Source organism: Rhinoraja longicauda, chromosome 23 (genome assembly GCF_053455715.1).
Source record: "Rhinoraja longicauda isolate Sanriku21f chromosome 23, sRhiLon1.1, whole genome shotgun sequence".
NCBI classification, from domain to species: Eukaryota; Metazoa; Chordata; class Chondrichthyes; order Rajiformes; family Arhynchobatidae; genus Rhinoraja; species Rhinoraja longicauda.
In genome coordinates, this window is record NC_135975.1 from 2,079,013 (window position 1) to 2,101,624 (window position 22,612).

Here is a 22,612-nt window from a genome sequence, read left to right on the forward strand (position 1 = left end):
GTGGAATCCTCAGCCTCCGAGGGCAGTGGAGGCCGATCCACTGGATGCTTTCAAGAGAGGGTTAGACAGAGCTCTTAAGGATAGCGGAGTCAGGGGGTATGGGGAGAAGGCAGGAACGGGGTACTGATCGAGAATGATCAGCCATGATCACATTGAATGGCGGTGCTGGCTCGAAGGGCCGAATGGCCTCCTCCTGCACCTATTGCCTATTGTGGTGCAGCAGGTGGAGCTGCTGCCTCATAGCGCCAGAGACCCGGGTTCAATCCTGACCTTGGCTGATGTCTCTGTGTGTGGAGTTTGCACGTTCTCCCCGTGACCCGCGTGGGTTTTCTCCGGGCGCTCCGGTTTCCTCCCACATCCCAAAGACGTGCGGGTTTGTGGGTTAATTGTCCCTCTGTAAATTGCCCACTAGTGTGCAGGGAGTGGGTGAGAAAGTGGGATAACGTAGATCTAGTGTGAACGGGCGATCGCTGGTCGGCACGGTCTCGGTGGTCGGCACGGTCTCGGTGGGCCGAAGGGCCTGTTTCCGTGCTGTGTCTCTGGACTAAACTAAGATCTCCTGTGGAGGAAGCAACTTGGGCAAAGTTCAAAATGAATTGGCAACACTTCAGGTCAGGACTCTTGTTGAGACTGATTGTGTGGGGGGTGGGGAGGGCAGGACAAAGCTTGCCCTTCCTCTCTTGTCACCTATCCATGTTCTCCACAGATGCTGCCTGACCCGCTGTGTTACTCCAGCACTCTGTGAAACGTCACCTACCCATGTTCTCCACAGATGCTGCCTGACTCGCTGTGTTACTCCAGCACTCTGTGAAACGTCACCTACCCATGTTCTCCACAGATGCTGCCTGACCCGCTGAGTTACTCCAGCACTCTGTGAAACGTCACCCATTCCTTCTCTCCGGAGATGCTGCCTGACCCGCTGAGTTTCCCCAGCGTTTTGTGTCTGACGTCAATAAGTGTTGTGCTTATCCCGGCCCCTGCCGCGCTCCATCACCTACCTGCACGTGTGTCTTCAGCAAGTGGTTGTGCACGGTTATCTCCTCGCTAACCTCCACAGACTTGGCTCCCACGTACTTCAGCAGGTCGCTGGGCATCCCAGTGTCCCAGGTGCTGATCCTGCACTGTGGCTCCACCAAGCCACTCCAGCGGCCCTGTAGGTTGGGGGCGAGCGGGCAGAAGGACGTGGTGTTGCTCAGATGGTCGTTTAACGTGGAATAGTACGAGGTCTTAATGCTGGAAACCTCCTGCTCTGTTAAGACGCCGTCTGCGACCAGCTGGTCAGCGTACTGCTGAGGGATACTTCTACGGGATCTGCCGGGACGATAAAGAAAGAAAGAATGCAGCGTGAAGACGATGTGTGTTGTTTTCATTCTGAAGAAGGATCTCGGCCCGAAACCTCACCCATTCCTTCTCTCCTGAGATGCTGCCTGACCCGCTGAGTTACTCCAACACTTTGTGATACCTTCCATTTGTACCAGCATCTGCAGTTATTTTCCTACCTGTGTTGTTTTAGTTCTACAAGTGACAGTTTAGTTTAGTTTAGAGATACAGCACCGAAACAGGCCCTTCAGCCCAACGAGTCCGCGCCGACCAGCGATCCCCGCACACTAACACAATCCTACACACACTAGGGACAATTTTACATTTATACCCAGCCAATTAACCTACAAACCTGTACTTCTTTGGAGTGTGGGAGGAAACCGGAGCACCCGGAGAAAACCCACGCAGGTCATGGGGAGAACGAGCAGACTCCGTACAGGCAGCACCTGTAGTCGGGATCGAACCCGAGTCTCCGGCGCTGCGTTTGCTGTAAGGCAGCAACTCTACCGCTGATGTACCTGATGATCTTGTACGTGATGGCCAGTTCATCACGGATGGAAGGCCATCGGTCAGATGGCTGAGGAGGGTGGGCTCACTACTGTACCTGATGATCTTGTACATGATGGGGTTGGTGAAGGTGGGCTCGTCCATCTCGTTGTGGCCCCATTGCCGGTAGCAGAGGAGGTCCACCACCACATCTTTGCGGAAGCACCGCTGGTACTCCACGGCCAGCCGCGTGGCTCGGATCACCTCCTCCGCATCATCTCCGTTCACGTGGATGACGGGGCAGGACACCATCTTACCTGCAGGTGACAAAACCAACAGTTGTTTCCACATTAAAGGCAAAGCGTGCCTAGTCTACCGGTGCTGCAAGAATAGGGTTGCCAACTGCCCGTATTAGCCAGGACATCCCTAATAGTGGGCTAAATTAGTTTGTCCCGTACAGGACTGCCCTTGTCCCCTATTAGGCCCAGACGCTGTAGGCCCGGACGCTGTAGGCCCGGGGGCCGCTGTAGACCCAGACAATGTAGGCCGGGGAGCACTGTAGGCCCGGACGCTGTAGGCCCGGACACTGTAGGCCCAGACGCTGTAGGCCCGGGGGCCGCTGTAGGCCCGGACGCTGTAGGCCCGGGGGCCGCTGTAGACCCAGACAATGTAGGCCGGGGAGCGCTGTAGGCCCGGACGCTGTAGGCCCAGACACTGTAGGCCCAGACGCTGTAGGCCCGGGGGCCACTGTAGGCCCGGATGCTGTAGGCCCGGATGCTGTAGGCACGGACGCTGTAGGCCCGGACACTGTAGGCACGGGAGGCCCAGACACTGTAGGCACGGGGGCTGCTGTAGGCCTGGACAGTGCAGGCCTGGAGGCCCGGGCACGCGTAACGGAGGTTGCGTAGCGACCCACCTCCCGGAATGGGCGGTTGCCATTGGTGGAGCGGAAGCAGGTGGCTGCTGGCTGGGTGAGGTCACGTGGGGCGCGGGGCGGTCCCTTATTTGGGAGTGAGGAAGTTGGCATCCCTATGCAAGAACCTCATTGGTATTAATGAAGATGAATAAGTTTAGTTTAGTTTATTGCCGTATGTACCGCCGACTTACTGCATCAGACCATCCACCAGTATATAACATTACGAGACGGTAGACAGTCAAAAGCTTTTTGCTGGGGTGGGAATGCCGTGGACTAGAGGGTGTGGCTTTAAGGTGAGAGGGGAAAGTTTAAAGGAGATGTGTCGGGCAAGTTTTTTTACACAGAGAGTGGGTGAGTGTCTGGAACGATTCAGTTCAATTCATTGTCACGTGTACCGAGGTACAGTGAAAAGCTTTTGTTGCGTGCTAACCAGTCAGCAGAAAGACAATACATGATTACAATCGAGACATTTACAGTGTAGAGATACATGGTAAAGGAATAACGTTTAGTGCAAGGTAAAGCCAGTAAATGTGTGTTCACAGAAGGCCACATGTTGTGTGTTCACGGATGGCCACATGTTGCATGTTCACGGATGGCCACATGTGTGTTCACGGATGGCCACATGCGTGTTCACGGGTGACCACATGCTGTGCATTCACGGTTGGCCACATGCGTATTCACGGATGGCCACATGCGTGTTCACGGATGGCCATATGTTGCGTGTTCACGGATGGCCACATGTTGCGTGTTCACGGATGGCCATATGTATGTTCACAGATGGCCACATGTGTATTCACGGATTGCCACATGTATGTTCACGGATGGCCACATGCATGGAGGAGCTTACCGACGTCAGTGTTGTAGAGGGAGGACTTGCCCCTGTCTGCTGGCGTGGTGTAGCCCAGCTGATTGTTGACGATCAGGTGGATGCTACCACCCACCCGGTAGTGGGGGAGTCTGGACAGAGTGAAGGTTTCAGCAACCACCCCTTGCCCCGGGAAGGAGGCGTCACCATGTACCTGCAGCGAGAGAGAGGGCGGCCAGAGGAAGAGAAGACCGGTCAGCATCCACTCACCCAGCCTCCAAGCAACGACGTCTCCAAACGTCCCAAGGAACGGTACTATAGTTTAGTTTAGAGATACAGCGCGGAAACAGGCCCTTCGGCCCACCGGGTCCGTGCCGACCAGCGATCCCCGCACACACTTACACTCTCCCGCACACTGGGGACTATTCACAATTTTGCCGAAGCCAAATTAACCTACGAACCTGGAGTGTGGGAGGAAACCGGAGCACCCGGAGAAAACCCACGCTGGTCACGAGGAGAACGTACAAACTCCGTACAGACAGCGCCCGTAGTGAGGATGGAACCCAGGTGTCTGGCACTGTGAGGCAGCAACTCTACCCACTGGGCCACTGCTGACTCACCCTCCGCCCCACCACACCCTTAATTTTTGCACATCTCCAAACGTTTCCACGCGTCACTTTAATTTAATGTATCTTGTTGTGTTTAGTGACTGTTGGCAAATCAATTTCCCTCCTGGGATAAATAAATTTAGTTTAGATTTAGTTTAGAGATACAGCGCGGAAACAGGCCCTTTCGGCCCACCGGGTCCGCACCGACCTGCGATCCCCACACACTAACACTATCCTACACCCACTAGGGACAATTTTTACATTTACCAAACTAATTAACCTACAAACCTGCATGTCTTTGGAATGTGGGAGGAAACCGAAGATCTCGGAGAAAACACACGCGGGTCACGGGGAGAACGTACAAACTCCGTACAGACAGCACCCGTAGTCGGGATGGAACCCGGGTCTCTGGCGCTGTGAGGCAGCAACTCTACCGCTGCGCCACCGTGCCGAATACAATTTTTTAATCGTATCGTATTATGTTACAGTCAGAGTCACAGAGTGATACAGCATGGAAACAGGCCCTTCGGCCTAACTTGCCCACACCGGCCAACATGTCCCAGCTACACTAGTCCCATCTGCCTGCGTTTGGCCCATTTGGTATCGGTTCGTACTTACGGGTATATCTTGGTTCAGCGCTTACCAGGGTGTTATTGCACAATTGTTTTGTGATTTAATAACAATATCAATTTCGCAGCGGTAGAGTTGCTGCCTGACAATGAATGCAGCGCCGGAGACCCGGGTTCGATCCCGACTACGGGTGCTGTCTGTACGGAGTTTGTACGTTCTCCCCGTGACCTGCGTGGGTTTTCTCCGAGATCTTTGGTTTCCCCCCACGCTCCAAAGACGTACAGGTTTGCAGGTTAATTACCTTGGTAAATGTAAAAATTGTCCCTGGTGTAATGTCCCGTCAGATCTGTTAGTCTTGTGTCATGTTCTGTGTTTAGATTCTCATTTCAGGTCCCTTGACTTCCTGCCATTGTAATTGTCAGCCCCGCCTTGATTGTTTCCACCTGTGTGCCCTTACCTCATGTATATATAGTCCACGCCACCCTTTGTCCTGTGCCAGTTCGTATTGTGATTCATGTGCTCTGATTCATGTGCTCTCGGTCGTAGTATAGCTAGTAAGTAATTTTTGTAACTAATGTTTTTGTAGCTGAGTAAGTTTAGAGTTTTTGGTTCGAATCGCAGTGTTCTTTACTTTGAAAATTAAAGAACGCCTTTATTTACTCCAAATTGACTCTTGTGTGTGAGTCGTGCGTTTGAGTCCAGTTCCTGTGTGCCCCAGAGCATAACACCTGGTGTGTGTAGGACGGTGCCAGTGTGCGGGGATCGCTGGTCGGCGTGGGCTCGGTGGGCCGAAGGGCTTGTTTCCGCGCTGCGTCTCTAAACTAAGTAATGAATGAGAGTGCGTGGTGCGTGTGGACTGCCCTAACCTGCACACAGATGGCTTTGTCTCCGGGCCAGGCGTCGGGGCTGATGGAGTAGTCGCCATCTTGCTGCGACTGCTGCCGGCCGCGGGCTTTGCCGACCGCCACGGGGTTGATGGCCTCCAGGTGCGACGGGTTGGGCAGCATCGTGACGTGCAGGGGCTGGGCCAGGCCAAAGTCCAGGTCCACCGAGGATGACAGATGAGACAGCACGTCTCCCGAGGCTGCGGAACCTTCCGGAAACTCACTCAACCCACGCATTTTACGAAACATTAACTGCAATCAAATTTAAAAAATCATTGTTGTGTTTTGTGTGCCGGACAGGTACTTTGCCAATGAAAGCCATTGCTTCAGTGTAATGCACAAAGTGCTGGAGGCAGCATCTGTGGAGAACATGGATAGTGATACACTATGGAAACAGGCCCTTCAGCCCAACTTGCCCACTGTGATGGATGTTTCTTTGATGGATGTTTCTTTTTTGTGTGTTTTTGGGGTTGGGTGGTTTGAGTGCCTGTTTGATGCTTTTATTGTTGGACTGTGTTTTGGGGGGTTTTGGGGTGTGTGATTTGAATGCCTATTTAATGCTTTTATTGTTGGACTGTGTTTTGGGGGGTTTTTGGGGTTGGGTAATTTTGGGTGCCTGTTTAGTGCTTTTATTGTTGGACTGTGGGTGATTGAATTAACATTTTGTTCAAGATGGCCGCGCCGTTGTGTTTGGCTGCCTGCCACTGTATGTTTCTTTTTTTTCCTGGTCAGATGTACAGCACTTTGGTCAACGTGGGTTGTTTTTAAATGTGCTATACAAATAAATTGACTTGACTTGACTTGACACTGACCAACATGTCCCATCTACACTAGTCCCACCTGCCCGCGTTTGGCCCACACCCCTCCAAGTATAAGACAGACACAATATGCTGGAGTAACTCAGCGGGTCAGGCAGCATCTGTGGAGAACATGGATAGGTGACGTTTCACAGAGTGCTGGAGTAACTCAGTGGGTCAGGCAGCATCTGTGGAGAACATGGATAGGTGACGTTTCACAGAGTGCTGGAGTAACTCAGTGGGTCAGGCAGCATCTCCGGAGAGAAGGAACGGGTGATACAGGATGAAAACAGGCCCTTCAGCCCACCGAGTCCCAATACACTTACACTATCCTACACACTATACAAATTTACTGAAGCCAAACTAACCTACAAACCTGGCGTGTGGGAGCAAACCGGAGCATCCGTGGAAAACCCACGCAGGTCATGGGGAGAGCGTGCAAACTCCGAACAGACAGCACCCGTAATCGGGATCAAACCCGGGTCTGTGGTGCTGTGAGGCAGCAACTCTACTGCTGCAATTGTTGGGATTGTTTGAATGGTCAGCTAACCTCAGGCCACCCAGAACAGAGAGGGACCCAGCGTGGGGCGGGGGGGGGGGGGCTGCCGAGAGAACAAAGGGGGACCATTGGGGACCACATTGAACATTCTGTAACTTGGTCAACTCTTTGCCTACTCTGTGTACGTTACGCAAAGCAATGAACGTGACTGTTGCTGGGTGCACGTGATAAAGTACCATCGTGACCTGCCAGTTGTGTGCCGATTTGTGGGATTCTCTGCCACAGAGGGCAGTGGAGGCCAATTCACTGGATGTATTTGCAAGAGAGTTAGATAGAGCTCTAAGGACTAGTGGAATCAAGGGGTATGGGGAGAAGGCAGGCATGGGTTACTGATTGTGGATGATCAGCCATGATCACAATGAATGGCGGTGCTGGCTGGAAGGGCCGAGTGGCCTCCTCCTGCACCTATTTTCTATGTTTCTATGCGATGGTAATGGGAGGTTTTATGCAAGGTTGATATTTGTGGTGCTATGACTGTTGAAACGACGGCAAGTGTCTGGGACTGTTGTGTCTGGGACTGTTGTGTCTGGGACTGTTGTGTCTGGGACTGTTGTGTCTGGGACTGTTGTGTCTGGGACTGTTGTGTCTGGGACTGTTGTGTCTGGGACTGTTGGGACGGTCAGCTCACCTGGGGTGGCAGCTGCAACAGCCCCGTCAGCAGGTTAAGTCGCCCTCGATGCGGCATTCCCAGCACCACGTCCGTCACTCCACCGAGCGCCGCCACGCGGAATAATTCATTGAAGAAGCCCATCATGCTCTCTGCTCCCTCTCCGCCATACCGCTTCACAGTGGAGAACTTAGTCGCCAAGAAATGGTCAAACTCCTGAAGAACAAAGCAGAACCTATTAGCTTTAGTGTTCAATTTGGCTTTCGAGGTACAAGCGCAGAAACAGGCCCACCGGATCCGCGGCGACCAACGAACCCCACACATTAACACGACCCCACACACACTAGGGACAATTTTTACATTTACCAAGCCAATTAAACTACAAACCTGCACGTCTTTGGAGTGTGGGAGCACCCGGAGAAAACCCACGCAGGTCACGGGGAGAACGTACAAACTCCGTACAGACAGCACCCGTGGTCGGGATCGAACCCGGGTCTCCGGCACTGTATTCGCTGTAAGGCAGCAACTCTACCGCTGCGCCACCGTGCCGCCCTGTGTGTGTAGGAAGGAACTGGTGATGCTGGTTTAAACCAAAGATAGACAAGTAGTGCTGGAGTAACTCAGTGGGACGGGCAGCATCTCTGGAGAGACGGTTTTCTACACAGATCTGTTTACATAATGTTTTTTGGGGATATCGCATGGAAAGAGGCCCTTCGGCCCACTGAGTCCATACCAACCATCAATCACCTGTTCACACTAGTTCCATGTGTCCATGTTCCAACTTTTTCACCCAGAGAGTTGTGAATCTGTGGAATTCTCTGCCGCAGAAGGCAGTGGATGCCGATTCTCTGGATGCTTTCAAGAGAGAGTTAGATAGAGCTCTTGAAGATAGCGGAGTCAGGGGGTATGGGGAGAAGGCAGGAACGGGGTACTGATTGTGGACGATCAGCCACGATCACAGTGAATGGAGGTGCTGGCTCGAAGGGCCGAATGGCCTCCTCCTGCACCTCTTGTCTATTGTCATACCTCGAACTTACCTGCGACTCCAACATCAATTTTGCGAGAAGTATTTTCTCTTCTTGCGTTAAAGTTTCTTTCTTGAGTTGTTCAAATCTTTGCGTGAACCATTCCCTCTCCACTGCGGTCTCCAGATGGCTGACCTCGATCGACATATGTCCACAGTATGTCTCGTCCAGGTAGGCCAACACCTCCTCCAGAGTAGCCTCGCCCTTCCCAAAGCTCAACAGATCTGGATATTGTTTAAAATAATAACAAATGATATTATTTCTTAACAATTTATCATGTCCATTTGGGTTTCTGTACAACTCCTCCCCCTTCTGTCAGGGGTAGACTGACTCCCCTCCCACTATCTCCTCCCAGTATCCCCTCCCCCTCCCCCCCCACCCCCAATCTTTGCTCATCCCCAATCCTGGACTTTCCACTCATCACTTTAATTCCAGGTTTCATGTATCTTGTTGTGTTGTATGACTGTTGGCAGACCAATTTCCCTCCTGCGATAAATAAATTTATCGTTTCTATTTATTATCTTATTGACTAATTATTCGCGGTCACGGTGGCGCAGCGGTAGAGTTGCCGCCTTACAGCGAATGCAGCGCCGGAGACCCGGGTTCCATCCCAACTACGGGCGCCGTCTGTACGGAGTTTGTACGTTCTCCCCGTGACCTGTGTGGGTTTTCTCCGAGATCTTCACATTCCTCCCACATTCCAAAGACGTACAGGTTTGTAGGTTAATTGGCTTGGTAAATGTAAAAATTGTTCCTGGTGTGTGTCGGATAGTGTTAATGTGCGGGGATAACTGTGCCGAAATGGCCTGTTTCTGCACTGTATCTCTAAACTAAACTAATTGAATGGTCTTGTCTTTAGACTTTAGAGTTTTAGTTTACTTTAGACCTTAGAGATACATTGTGGAAATAGGCCCTTCGGCCCACCTAGTCTGTGCCGACCAGCGATCAGGATCTTGCTTTTTTTATTCAATGCACTCGAACAAAATCTTCACGTCTATTCCCAAATAATTCACAAAGTGTGTACTAACTTCACATCCCAAATTGCCCAGAATCAACATTGTTGGTGGATTACAGACCAGACGGCAGAAACAGGGTAGTTTTCCCTCCGAAAAGGGAATTTAGATTGGAGATACAGCACGGAAAGAGGCCTTTCAGCCCATCGAGTCCACACTGATCATCGATCACCCGTTCACACACTAATTCTATGTTATCCCACTTTCTCACCCACTCCCTACACACTAGGGGGCAATTTTTACAGAGGGCCGATTAACCTACAAACCCGCACATCTTTGGGATGTGGGAGGAAACCGGAGCACCCGGAGGAAACTCACTCGTTAAGATATTAGTTTGACATTAGTGAACCAGATTGGTTTGAATCTTCACCATCATCATTACTGCTTGGATAAGTTTCTTTAAATTCCAGATTTAATTAAATCTCCAACCTTAATGGGGCGGAGTCCAATTAGTGTCCCAACCCCATCTCGTAATTCAACCACACCCCCTCCAACTCATGGATTCCCTTTCATGAGTGGTAGGAGCAGAATTAGGTCATTCGGCCCATCAAGTCCACTCCGCCATTCAATCATGGCTGATCTATCTCTCCCTCAACCCCATTCTCCTGCCTTCTCCCCGTAACCTTTGACACCCGCACTGATCAAGAATCTGTCAATCTCCGCCTTAAAAATACCCATTGACTTGGCCTCCACAGCCGTCTGTCACGATGAATTCCACAGATTCCACAAGCTTTTCTGTTGCATACTATCCAGTCCATGGAAAGACTATATATGTTTACAATCCAGCCGTCCACAGCGTGCCGATACAGGATAGAGGGAATAATGTTTACTGCAAGATAAAGTCTGGTAAATAGACGAACTGGACACTACAAGGGCCAGGAAGCGAGCGGGCAAGATCATCTCTGACCCCTCTCACCCTGGTCACTAACACTTGGAAGCACTTCCCTCTGGAAGGCGACTCTGGACTGTCAAAGCAGCCACAGCCGGACATCAAAACAGCTTTCTCCCACGAGCAGTAGCTCTACTCAATAACCAAAGTCTGTAGTCTCTTTTTTGCTCTGGTTTATTTTCACCCACACGTTTAGACCGTAATGTTGTATCCTTATTGTTTTGATGTGGTTCTGCTTTATTCTTAATTTTTAACTGTATGTTTGTGTTGTCATTTGTGAGCGGAGCACCAAGGCACATTCCTTGTTTCTGCACATTATTGGCCAATAAACTTATTCATTCACATCTGAGGAAGGACGTGCTGGCTCTGGAGAGGGTCCAGAGGAGGTTTACAAGAATGATCCCAGGAATGAGTGGGTTAACTAACATATGATGAGCCTTTGACAGCACTGGGCCTGTACTCGCTGGAGTTTAGAAGGATATTCATTCATTCATTCATTCATTCATTCATTCATTCATTCATTCATTCATTCATTCATTCATTCATTCATATTACAGATAGTTGAGGGTCACCAATGAGGTGGACGGTTGGTCAAGACCGGTCTCTAGTTGGTGACAGGATACAGCTGTCAATCCCACAGATTCACCACCCTCTGACTAAAGAAATTCCTCCTCATCTCCTTTCTTAAGGGACGTCCTATAATTCTGAGGCTGTGCCCTCTGGTCCTAGACTCTCCCACTAGTGGAAACATCCTCTCCACATCCACTCTATCCAGGCCTTTCACCATTCGACAAGTTTCAATGAGGTCCCCCCCCCCCTCATCTTTCTAAACTCCAGCGAGTACAGGCCCAGTGCCGACAAAAGCTCATCGTATGTTAACCCACTCATCCCTGGGATCGTTCTCGTAAACCTCCTCTGGACCGTCTCCAGTGCCAGCACATCCTTCCTCAGATGTGGGGGCCATCAAAAGCTCATCATATGTTAACACAATCATCCCGAATAGTTCTCCAAGGTAACACCAGAACAACGAAGTTCGAAGGACAGAAATAATTACCTCCAGTGCACATCCGATCATTTCCCTGCAGCAACTCAGTTAAAACCTGTATTTCAGGAATAATCGTTTGCTCGCCTTGACTCAGAGGGTTGATTTGAGCAGCCTTATGCCCATGCTCCCGATAAGCTGTCACCAGACGGATTAAACCATGGTCCACTGGAAAATAAAAAAAAATCATTTAATATGAAACAGATTCTTGATTAGTGCGGGTGTCAGGGGTTATGGGGAGAAGGCAGGAGAATGGGGTTGAGAGGGAGAGATCGATCAGCCGTGATTGCCTGATGGAGTGGATCAGCCGTGATTGAATGGCAGAGTAGAATCGATGGGCCGAATGGCCTAATTCTGCTCCTATGTCATGTGAACTTAGTTTAGTTTAGACAATAGACAATAGGTGCAGGAGGAGGCCATTCGGCCCTTCGAGCCAGCACCACCATTCAATGTGATCATGGCTGATCATTCTCAATCAGTACCCCGTTCCTGCCTTCTCCCCATACCCCCTGACTCCGCTATCCTTAAGAGCTCTATCTAGCTCTCTCTTGAAAGCATTCAGAGAACTGGCCTCCACTGCCTTCTGAGGCAGAGAATTCCACAGATTTACAACTCTCTGACTGAAAAGGTTTTTCCTCATCTCCGTTCTAAATGGCCGACCCCTTATTCTTAAACTTATTCTTAAAGTTTAGTTTAGAGATACCGCGGAAACATGCCCTTCGGCCCACCGAGTCCGCGCCGACCAGCGATGCCCACTCATCACCACTGTCCTACACCCACTAGGGACAATTTACATTTGCACCAAGCCAATTAACCTACAAACCTGCACGTCTTTGGAGTGTGGGAGGAAACCGAAGATCTCGGAGAAAACCCACGTGGGTCACGGGGAGAACGTACAGGCTCAGTACAGACAGCACCCGTAGTCGGGATCGAACCTGGGTCTCCGGCACTGCAATCGCTGTAAGGCAGCAACTCTACCGCTGCGCCACCGTGACCGCCCAAATATATTCCTTTATATTCAACTGGTTGACTGAAAAATGTGTAAGGTTACCCATGCAAATGAGAATGAACTTGACGTTAAAAAGCAAGTTGGCTCATCAATGGGAGTATTATGCGACAGTGCCAATGGGAGTATTGTGCCACAGTGCCAATGGGAATATTGTGCCACAGTGCCAATGGTGCCAATGGAACTTCTGCCAACCCAACACCTAGGTCTGGAAAGTGAAAGATAATCAGAGCTTTACTTGGAAAACTTTCAATTAAATTGTCCGCCAAACCGGGCAGGACCATTAAGGTTTGCGATTGAAACAAAATGCTTAGCAGTCCTGGAGTTGCTCACTGTGCTGCCTCAGACAGTCCGAAGAAGGGTCTCGACCCGAAACATCACCCATTCCTTCTCTCCAGAGACGCTGCCTGACCCGCTGAGTTACTCCAGCATTTGGTGTCAATCTCCCATTAAAATAAATCTTTAGACACAAAAAAAGCTGGAGTAACTCAGCGAGTCTGGCAGCATCTCTTAAGAAAAGCAATAGGTGACTTTTCGGGTCGAGACCCTTCTTCAGACCGAGATTCAGGGGGGAGGGAAACAAGAGGTGTGAAAAGGAATGAAGGACAAATGAGTGAAAGATCTGAAAAGAACGAATCAAAGCCAGCGACACTGAAGAAGAGGTTCCCAGACTGTGACTACTACATCACTCCATAGTTTACAAGCTGAGAACATCCCCATCCTAGGCGTCCTGCTAGTTTCACTGTCCGTATCCCTTGGTTATCACCTCTTCCACAGCCAACAAAGGACCATTGTGGGCTCCTTGGCCATCGACGCCGGCTCTGATTTGTTCTGTACCTTTTTGCACCTCTAGGTTCCCTCTCCCCTGACTCTCAGTCTGAAGAAGGGTCTCGACTCGAAACATCACCTATTCCTTCTCTCCATAGATGCTGCCTGTCCCGCTGAGTTACTCCAGGACTCTGTGTCTACCTTCCATTTAAACCAGCATCCGCAGTTCTTTCTTACCCAGTGAGTCAGCAGGCAGGAATTGCCAGCACCCCTCCTAGTTCACACGGATGTGGGACGGGAGGACAGAGGCAGTGAAGAAAGCCAATGGAATGTTGGCCTTCACAACAAGAGGACTTGAGTATAGGAGCAAAGAGGTCCTTCTGCAGTTGTACAGGGCCCTAGTGAGACCGCACCTGGAGTACCGTGTGCAGATTTGGTCTCCAAATTTGAGGAAGGATATTCTTGCTATTGAGGGCTTGCAGCGTACGTTTACTAGGTTAATTCCTGGAATGGCGGGACTGTCATATGTTGAAAGACTGGAGCGACTAGGCTTGTATACACTGGAATTTAGAAGGATGAGAGGGGATCTTATCGAAACGTATAAGATTATTAAGGGGTTGGATCGTTAGAGGCAGGAAACATGTTCCCAATGTTGGGGGAGTCCAGAACCAGGGGCCACAGTTTAAGAATAAGGGGTAGGCCCTTTAGAACGGAGATGAGGAAAAACCTTTTCAGTCAGAGAGTTGTAAATCTGTGGAATTCACTGCCTCAGAAGGCAGTGGAGGCCAATTCTCTGAATGCATTCAAGAGAGAGTTAGATAGAACTCTTAACGATAGCGGAGTCAGGGGGTATGGGGAGAAGGCAGGAACGGGGTACTGATTGAGAATGATCAGCCATGATCACATTGAATGGCGGTGCCGGCTCGAAGGGCTGAATGGCCTACTCCTGCACCTATTGTCTATTGTCTATCTCTGGAGGAGACACCTCACACAGCAGAGAGAGTTCAGACAGGCTCAGAGGGTTCTCTCTGAAATGCCACGGCTTGCAGGGAGACCGGATAGAAGTACTTAGCTTCATATTGTGCAGGAAGAAACTGCAGATGCTGGCTTAAACCGAAGATAGACACAAAAAGCTGGACTAACTCAACAGGACAGGCAGCATCTATGGAGAGAAGGAATGGGCGACGTTTCATGGGAGACCCGTCTCGACCCAAAATGCCACCCATTCCTTCCCTCCAGAGATGCTGCCTGACCCGCTGAGTTACTCCAGCATTTTATGTCTAGCTCTAAGGTTACACAACATTGTGCATTCAATCAACTTTGCAACTCTTTTTTGTCAAAAGTGAAATTAAAGAGGGTCAGTTGTGCAAATACTCTTCCTCATTTGCACAATACTTGGTTTCTATTTTAACTCACACAAATTTTCTGCAGCTCATTTCACAACGTCTATATGTTATGTGTGTGGGAAAGAGCTGCATTGTTGGTTTTTACTGAAGATAGACACAAAATACCGTTCAGCTGGACAGGCAGCATCTCTGGAGAAAATCGATCGGTGACGTTTCAGTCGGGTCTGACGAAGGGTAGCGACCTGAAACGTCTCCTATCCATGTTCTCCAGAGATACTGCCTGACCCGCTGAGTTACTCCAGCACTGTGAAACGTCACCTATCCATGTTCTCCACAGATGCTGCCTGACCCGCTGAGTTACTCCAGCACTCTGTGAAACGTCACCTATCCATGTTCTCCAGAGATGCTGCCTGACCTGCTGAGTTACTCCAGCACTCTGTGTCTATCTTCTATAGATTATATTCCGGAACAAAAGTTTACGTTTATGACTGTGAAATTTCTCTAGCATATAAATGATCCATATGCATGATATAACTTTTGTTCCTGCGTGGCAGTGGCAAAGTCGAGAGGACATAGCTGAAAGGTGAAAGGGGCAAAATTCAAAGAAGTGCGGGAATGTTTCTTTTTTCACAGAGAGGGTGGTGGGGGCTTGGGACGTGCTGCCAGGGGTGGTGGTGAAGGCAGACACGATAGGGGTGTATTAAGACGCTTTTAGATGGGCACATGGATATGCAGGGGTTGGAGGGATATGGATCACGTGCAGGCAGAACAGATTAGTTGAACTTGGTGGCAGAAGCTAATTTGAATCACATTTGGCACAGACATTGTGGGCCGAAGGGCCTGTCCCTGTGCTGTACTGTTCTGTACAGGGACTACTTTTTTTTTACACTGAGGGTGGTGGGGTCCTGGATCGTGCTGCCAGGGGTGGGGGTGGAGGCAGATACGATAGTGGCGTTTAAGAGCCTTTTGGACAGGCACATGGATACGCAGGGAATGGAGGGACATGGGTCACGTGCAGACAGAGGAGATTAGTTTACTTGGCAACATGTTCAGCACGAACATTGTGTTCCTGCGATGTACTGTTTTATGTTATGTCGGTCTGCTTGCCATTTCCAGCAGTTCCTGTTGTTTTCGATTTCTAGCAACTATAGTCTTTTGTATCCCACATTCCAAATGTTATGTTCTCCCACTCCATCGTCCACAGTTACAGTTGTACAAGATGTTGGTGAGGCGTGTTTGGAGTATTGTGTTCAGGTTTGGTCCCCCTGACCACAGGAAGGGTGGCACTAAGCTGGAAAAGGGCGCAGAGAAGATTTACCGGGACGTTGCCAAGACTCGAGGGCCTGAGCTATCGATAGAGGTTGAGTCGGCTAGGATCGCAGGAGGATGAGGGCTGATCTTACAGAGGTGAATGAGCTCCTGAGAGGAATAGATCGGGTGAATGCATGGTGTCTTGCCCAGGGTAGGGAAATCACTCTGTGAAACGTCACCTATCCATATTCTCCATAGATGCTGCCTGACCCGCTGAGTTACTCCAGCACTCTGTGAAACGTCACCTAACCACGTTCCCCAGAGATGCTGCCTGACCCGCTGAGTTACTCCAGCACTCTGTGAAACGTCACCTAACCACGTTCCCCAGAGATGCTGCCTGACCCGCTGAGTTACTCCAGCACTCTGTGAAACGTCACCTATCCATGTTCTCCACTGATGCTGCCTGACCCGCTGAGTTACTCCAGCACTCTGTGAAACGTCACCTATCCATGTTCTCCACAGATGCTGCCTGACCCGCTGAGTTACTCCAGCACTCTGTGAAACGTCACCTATCCATGTTCTCCAGAGATGCTGCCTGACCCGCTGAGTTACTCCAGCACTCTGTGTCATTTTCTTTTCCACTCAATCTGAGTATGTCACGAAATGTTTATGTTTAAGCTTACTATTGTGAGGTGTACGGACATACAAGTAAAGCTTGGCTTTGCATTCTATCCAGATAGATCAGCTGTATGGAAACAAGGAACTACAGATGCTGGCTCACAAAAAAAAAAGACAAGTGCCCTTGGCAAAATCACTTTGTGTCTTTTTTAGATCAGATATACCATACTAGTTCCTCTGTCCCTCTTTTCCCCTCCTCCTCCACAGATTTCCCTCTATCTTCCTGCCTCCACCTATATCCTTCCTTTGTCCCGCCCCCCTGACATCAGTCTGAAGAAGGGCCTCGACCCGAAATGTCGCCCATTCCTTCTCTCCCGAGATGCTGCCTGACCCGCTGAGTTACTCCAGCATTTTGTGAATAAATACCTTCGATTTGTTCCAGCATCTGCAGTTATTTTCTTATACTTTCTTATACCATACATAAATACAATCAAGTCAAACACAAGTATAATAGTTGGACCAAAGTTCTTTAGAGGAAGGGTCTCGACCCGAAACGTCACCCATTCCTTCTCTCCAGAGATGCTGCCTGTCCCGCTGAGTTACTCCAGCTTTTTGTGTCTACCCTCCAGCACTTTGTGTTTTACTTAAGATTCCGGGCCATCTGCAGTTCCTTGTGTCTCCATTAACGTGGGTCTGAAGAAGGGTTCCGACCTGAAACATCACCCATTCCTTCCCCTCCACAGATGCTGCCTGACCCGCTGAGTTACTCCAGCAGTCCGTGCCTATCTAACGTGCAACAAATGGTGGGATTCAGGTTGCTGGGCGATGTGGCATGCATGGCCCTTTAAAGTTCTCAACGCTTTCAACCATTCACGCTTTGCTGGAAGTTTACCAACTCTTACATCACAACACAATACAATACAACTTCATTTACCCCGGGAGGGGGAATTGGTCTGCCAAACAGTGACAAAAACACAAGATGGACACAGAGTGCTGGAGTAACTCAGCGGGTCAGGCAGCATCTGTGGAGAACATGGATAGGTGACGTTTCACAGAGTGCTGGAGAAACTCAGCGGGTCAGGCAGCATCTGTGGAGAACATGGATAGGTGACGTTTCACAGAGTGCTGGAGAAACTCAGCGGGTCAGGCAGCATCTGTGGAGAACATGGATAGGTGACGTTTCACAGAGTGCTGGAGTAACTCAGCGGGTCAGGCAGCATCTCTGGAGAGAAGGAATGGGTGACGTTTCAGGTCAAGTCAAGTTTATTTGTCCCCGACACATACAAGATGTGGAGTGAAATGAAAGTGGCAACGCCTGCGGATTGTGCTAAAACTACAAAACAGAATAGATCATTTTTTTTAAAGACACAACACAAAAAAATAAATGAATACAGTCAATGAGTCCCTGGTGATATAAGAGTTAACAGTCCTGATGGCCTGTGGGAAGAAACTCTGTCTGAACCTCTCTGTTCTCACAGCGTGATGGCGGAGGCCCTTCTCCAGACTTTACATGATGCATGAAATATGAAATTAAAGTGACCTGAACAGCACAAAGTCATCGCGATTTCAGCAAAACCACCAAGACAAAATAACCCCAGCTCCTGTGGTGTTTTTGCCCCATTAAAGGCTTGTAATCCCGCGGTGTCAGGCCGGCCGGCTGGGTGACTGACTGACTGACCTTGCGCTGGTATCGCCTGTCTTGGTGGCTTGTTTGCACACTCGTTGCCCCGGGGTTTGTAGCCGTAGACTCCTCTCTCGCTGTGATACAGGCGGCTGAGATACACTCCCCGGCCCGACCACTTCAACAGCCCGTTCAAGGCGCTGCCTGGCATGCTGGCCATCCTCACTCACACTGTCTGTCCCCTGCACCAAGCAAGGGGAATTAATGGCTTCAAATTCTGTTTAAGAAAAAAAAAAAATCCCCTCCTGCCTTGTGCCCGGCTGTCCTGGAATAGCCGGGGGGGGCCTGCACAGGTGCACAGAACGCACTGTGTGTGTGGAAGTGTGTGTGTGTAAGTAAGTAAGTAAGCAAGACGCACAGACACCGCCTCCAAACTCTACAGCCCAGCCAATGGCTCGGTGCAGAAAAGCTAAACGCCCCCTGTGTTACCCAGCACATTCACCAACAAAAACTGCTGCAAGTTACCAGCCAGCCACAAGGTACTGCAGATGGACACGAAATGCTGGAGTAACTCAGCGGGTCAGGCAGCATCTGTGGAGAACATGGATAGGTGACGTTTCACAGAGTGCTGGAGTAACTCAGCGGGTCGGGCAGCATCTGTGGAGAACATGGATAGGTGACGTTTCCCCGTTGTGGGACAATAAAGGAATATATTATTTCACAGAGTGCTGGAGTAACTCAGCGGGACAGGCAGCATCTGTGGAGAGAAGGAATGAAGGAATGGGTGGCGTTTCGAGTCGAGACCCTTCTTCAGCCTCGCTGGAATTTAGAAGATTGAGGGGGGATGCTTTTTTATTTTTGAAAAGCATATGTACAAATCGAAATAAGAAAAAACACATTTGTTACAAAGTTCTTACATAGCTTCAATTTTTAAATTTTTGAAGAGAGAAAGTAAAAATAAAAATATAAAACTATAAACTTGGGGAGAGAGAGTAAGAGGGTTAAAAAAAAAAAAAAAAGGATCTAACAATAAAAATTAACGGGAGTAGATCCGGGAGACAAAAACCACAGCTGTACATCCAACCCCCAACTCAAGTTTCAACTTTTTATTTAAATTTTTTTTTATTTTAGTCCTGTGCCAAACCCATTTACTTTTCTAAAAATTCAATAAATGGAGACCATATTTTTTAAAATAACTCAGGTTTGTCGATTAAGGCAAACCTTATTTTTTCCAAATGCAGGGTCTCTGTCATTTCCATAGTCCACATTTTAATTGTGGGGGTTATTGGTTTTTTCCAAAATTTAAGTATTAGTTTTTTCGCAGTTATTAGACTGTAATCAAGAAAATGTACCTGACTTACTGTAAAATTTGTAGTATGTTCTGATAATCCTAATATAATTAATTTTGGGTCCATATCTAATTTTTTATTAATAACTTTAGAAACTATTTTAAAAATCTCCAACCAGAAGTTTTGCATTTTTATACAAGTTACGAAAATATGAGTTAAATTAGCTTCTTGAAATTGACATTTATCACACATAGGAGAGATACTAGGAAAAATCCTATTTAATTTCGTCTTCAAATAATGTAATCTATGTATTATTTTAAATTGTATTAAGGAATGTCTAGTATTCAATGAACATTGATGTATATGTTGTAAACTTTCATCCCATATATCTTGCATTATAAATTGATTCAATTCGTCCTCCCATGCTCGTCTATAAGATTCTGATGACGGAATGTCAATGTCAAGGAGAATATTGTAAATAAAAGATATTAATTTATTTGAGTTATAATGTCGATTCAGGCATACATCAAGTGTTTCTGGACCTCTAAACTTATATTCTTGCATGTGTGATTTTACATAATCTCTAAGTTGTAAATATCTAAAATAATTATTAACATGTAATCCGTACTTCTGCTGTAACTCCTGAAACGAAAGAAAAGTTCCCTTATGATAAAGATCTCCCACCCTTTTGATTCCATAACTTTTCCATTGAGCAAAGCCTCTATCTAAGACAGACGGTTTAAAAGAAGGATTATTCGCAATAGGAAGGAAAACAGATAATTTACTCAATTTTAACGTAAGCTTTAATTGTTTCCAGGTACGGATAACACTGTGTATAATGGGATTACCTCCATATGTTTTTTTATTTAAATTTATTGGAGCTAAGAGGATCGCACCAATATCGAATGGTAAACAATCCTCTTTCTCCATCTTTAACCAATCCGGTTGTTGATCAGAATCATCCAACCAGCAGGTTATATTTTTAATATTAACCGCCCAATAATAAAATAAAAAGTTAGGTAAAGCAATTCCTCCATTAATTTTAGACTTACATAAGTGTCTTTTATTTATTCTATGAGTCTTGTAGTCCCAAATAAAATTAGTAACAATTGAATCAATTTTAAAAAAAAACTTTTTTGGAAGGTAGATCGGAATTGCTTGAAATAAGTATAGTAGCTGTGGAAGAAAGATCATCTTTATAGCATTACTACGACCAACTAATGATATAGGAAGTGTTTTCCAAAATTGGATATTTCTGTGTAATTTAGCAAGTAAAGGAGGAAAATTTGATTTAAATAAAGAAGTATATTTCCTAGTCACGTAAATTCCAAGATATTTAAACTTTTCATAGGCAATTTTGAAAGGAAATTGTTGAAGTATGGCCGGATTATGCTCCATTATTGGCATAATTTCACTTTTATACCAGTTAATTCTATAACCTGAAAATGAACCAAATTGAGTTATGAGATTTAATAAATTCGGAATGCTAATTTCTGGCTTTGTAATATATATTAATACATCATCCGCATATAAAGAAATTTTAATGGTTGTATGTTTAGTGTTGTAGCCATAAATATCTGAATTTGATCTAATACTCTCAGCAAGTGGTTCTATGATAAGGGCAAATAAAAGTGGTGATAGTGGACATCCTTGTCTACAACCCCTAGCTAAATGAAATTTAGATGACAGCATTTGATTAGTTAATATTCTAGCTGTTGGGGATGTATATAAAAGTTTCACCCATGCACAAAAATTTTCACCTAGTTGAAATTTTTCCATCACTGAGAAAAGATAGGGCCATTCTACTTGATCAAATGCTTTTTCAGCATCTAGCGAGATGATTGCTAAATCTTCATTTAATAGTCTATTTGAATAAATTATATTAAACAAGCGTCTCAAGTTGAAAAATGAATATCGTTTGGCTATAAAGCCTGATTGATCGGGGTGTATCAATTTGTCTATAACTAGACTTAATCTCTGAGCTAAGATTTTCACTAATATCTTCTGATCAGTATTTAAAAGAGCTATCGCCCTATACGAACCAGGGTCTTCAGAATCCTTATCTTTTTTAGGAATGAGGATTATTGTTGATTCAGTCAGAGTTTGTGGCAATCTCTGTTGTTTAAAGGCGTGACTATATACAGTTTGCAAACGTGGAGAGATCAAACCACTGAATTTTTTATAAAATTCATTATTTAAGCCATCAGGGCCAGGAGTCTTCCCATTTTTCATGGATTTAATAGTCTCTTCAACGTCTTTCATAGTTATTTCTGCACCCAGTAAATTTCTATCACTCACATTCAAACCAGGAAGATTGAGGGGGGATCTTATGGAAACTTACGAAATTCTTAAGGGGTTGGACAGGCTAGATGCAGGAAGGTTGTTCCCGATGTTGGGGAAGTCCAGAACAAGGGGTCACAGTTTAAGGATAAGGGGGAAGTCTTTTAGGACCGAGATGAGAAAGTTTTTTTTCACACAGAGAGTGGTGAATCTGTGGAATTCTCTGCCACAGAAGGTAGTTGAGGCCAGTTCATTGGCTATATTTAAGAGGGAGTTAGATGTGGCCCTTGTGGCTAAAGGGATCAGGGGGTATGGAGAGAAGGCAGGTACGGGATACTGAGTTGGATGATCAGCCATGATCATATTGAATGGCGGTCCAGGCTTGAAGGGCCGAATGGCCTACTCCTGCACCTATTTTCTACGTTTCTATGTTTTTATAAACTTGGTATATTTGTTTTTGCTTGCATTGGGGTGCAGGGTTTGTTTTGAATAATTTAGTATTGTACATGTTATTGTAAATAGGTGAATAAATTATTTTTTGGTGTCTGTTAGGAATTTTGAACTGTGGAATGCTGGGCCAATATTGTTCTCTCCAACGTGACCAGCAAGGCTTTCCCTTTTGTCAGGTCACTTTTGATGTGACCTGTCGGATGGAACTGCAGGCTTAAACCGAAGATCGACACATATGTGCTGACAGTTCCTGACTAACCTGCATCTTTCTTAATGAATATTTTTTTACACGCGACAAAATGCTTTCCACTGTACCTCGGTACACGTGACAATAAACTAAATTTACAGAGGGCCAATTAACCCGCAAACCTGCGGTCTTTAGGATGAGGGAGGAAACTGGAGCACCCGGAGAAAACCCACGAGGTCTCAGGGAGAACGTGCAAACTCCACATGCAGACATTA

At 47.4% G+C, this 22,612-nt stretch overlaps 1 protein-coding gene across 1 annotated transcript in view; it reads right to left on the reverse strand.

The window, feature by feature from the left end:
* dhtkd1 (dehydrogenase E1 and transketolase domain containing 1) overlaps positions 1–18,525 on the reverse strand; it is a 29,645-nt gene extending 11,120 nt beyond the window's left edge. The window contains exons 1-8 of the mRNA XM_078419467.1: positions 18,189–18,525; positions 11,534–11,689; positions 8,590–8,801; positions 7,574–7,768; positions 5,572–5,841; positions 3,570–3,741; positions 1,925–2,123; positions 999–1,311 (exon numbers count right to left, since the gene is read on the reverse strand). Of these exons, the coding sequence (XP_078275593.1) occupies positions 999–1,311; positions 1,925–2,123; positions 3,570–3,741; positions 5,572–5,841; positions 7,574–7,768; positions 8,590–8,801; positions 11,534–11,689; positions 18,189–18,351 (1,680 nt within the window). The 5' untranslated portion in view covers positions 18,352–18,525. The remainder of the gene's footprint in view (positions 1–998; positions 1,312–1,924; positions 2,124–3,569; positions 3,742–5,571; positions 5,842–7,573; positions 7,769–8,589; positions 8,802–11,533; positions 11,690–18,188) is intronic.
* Positions 18,526–22,612: the final 4,087 nt, after the last annotated feature.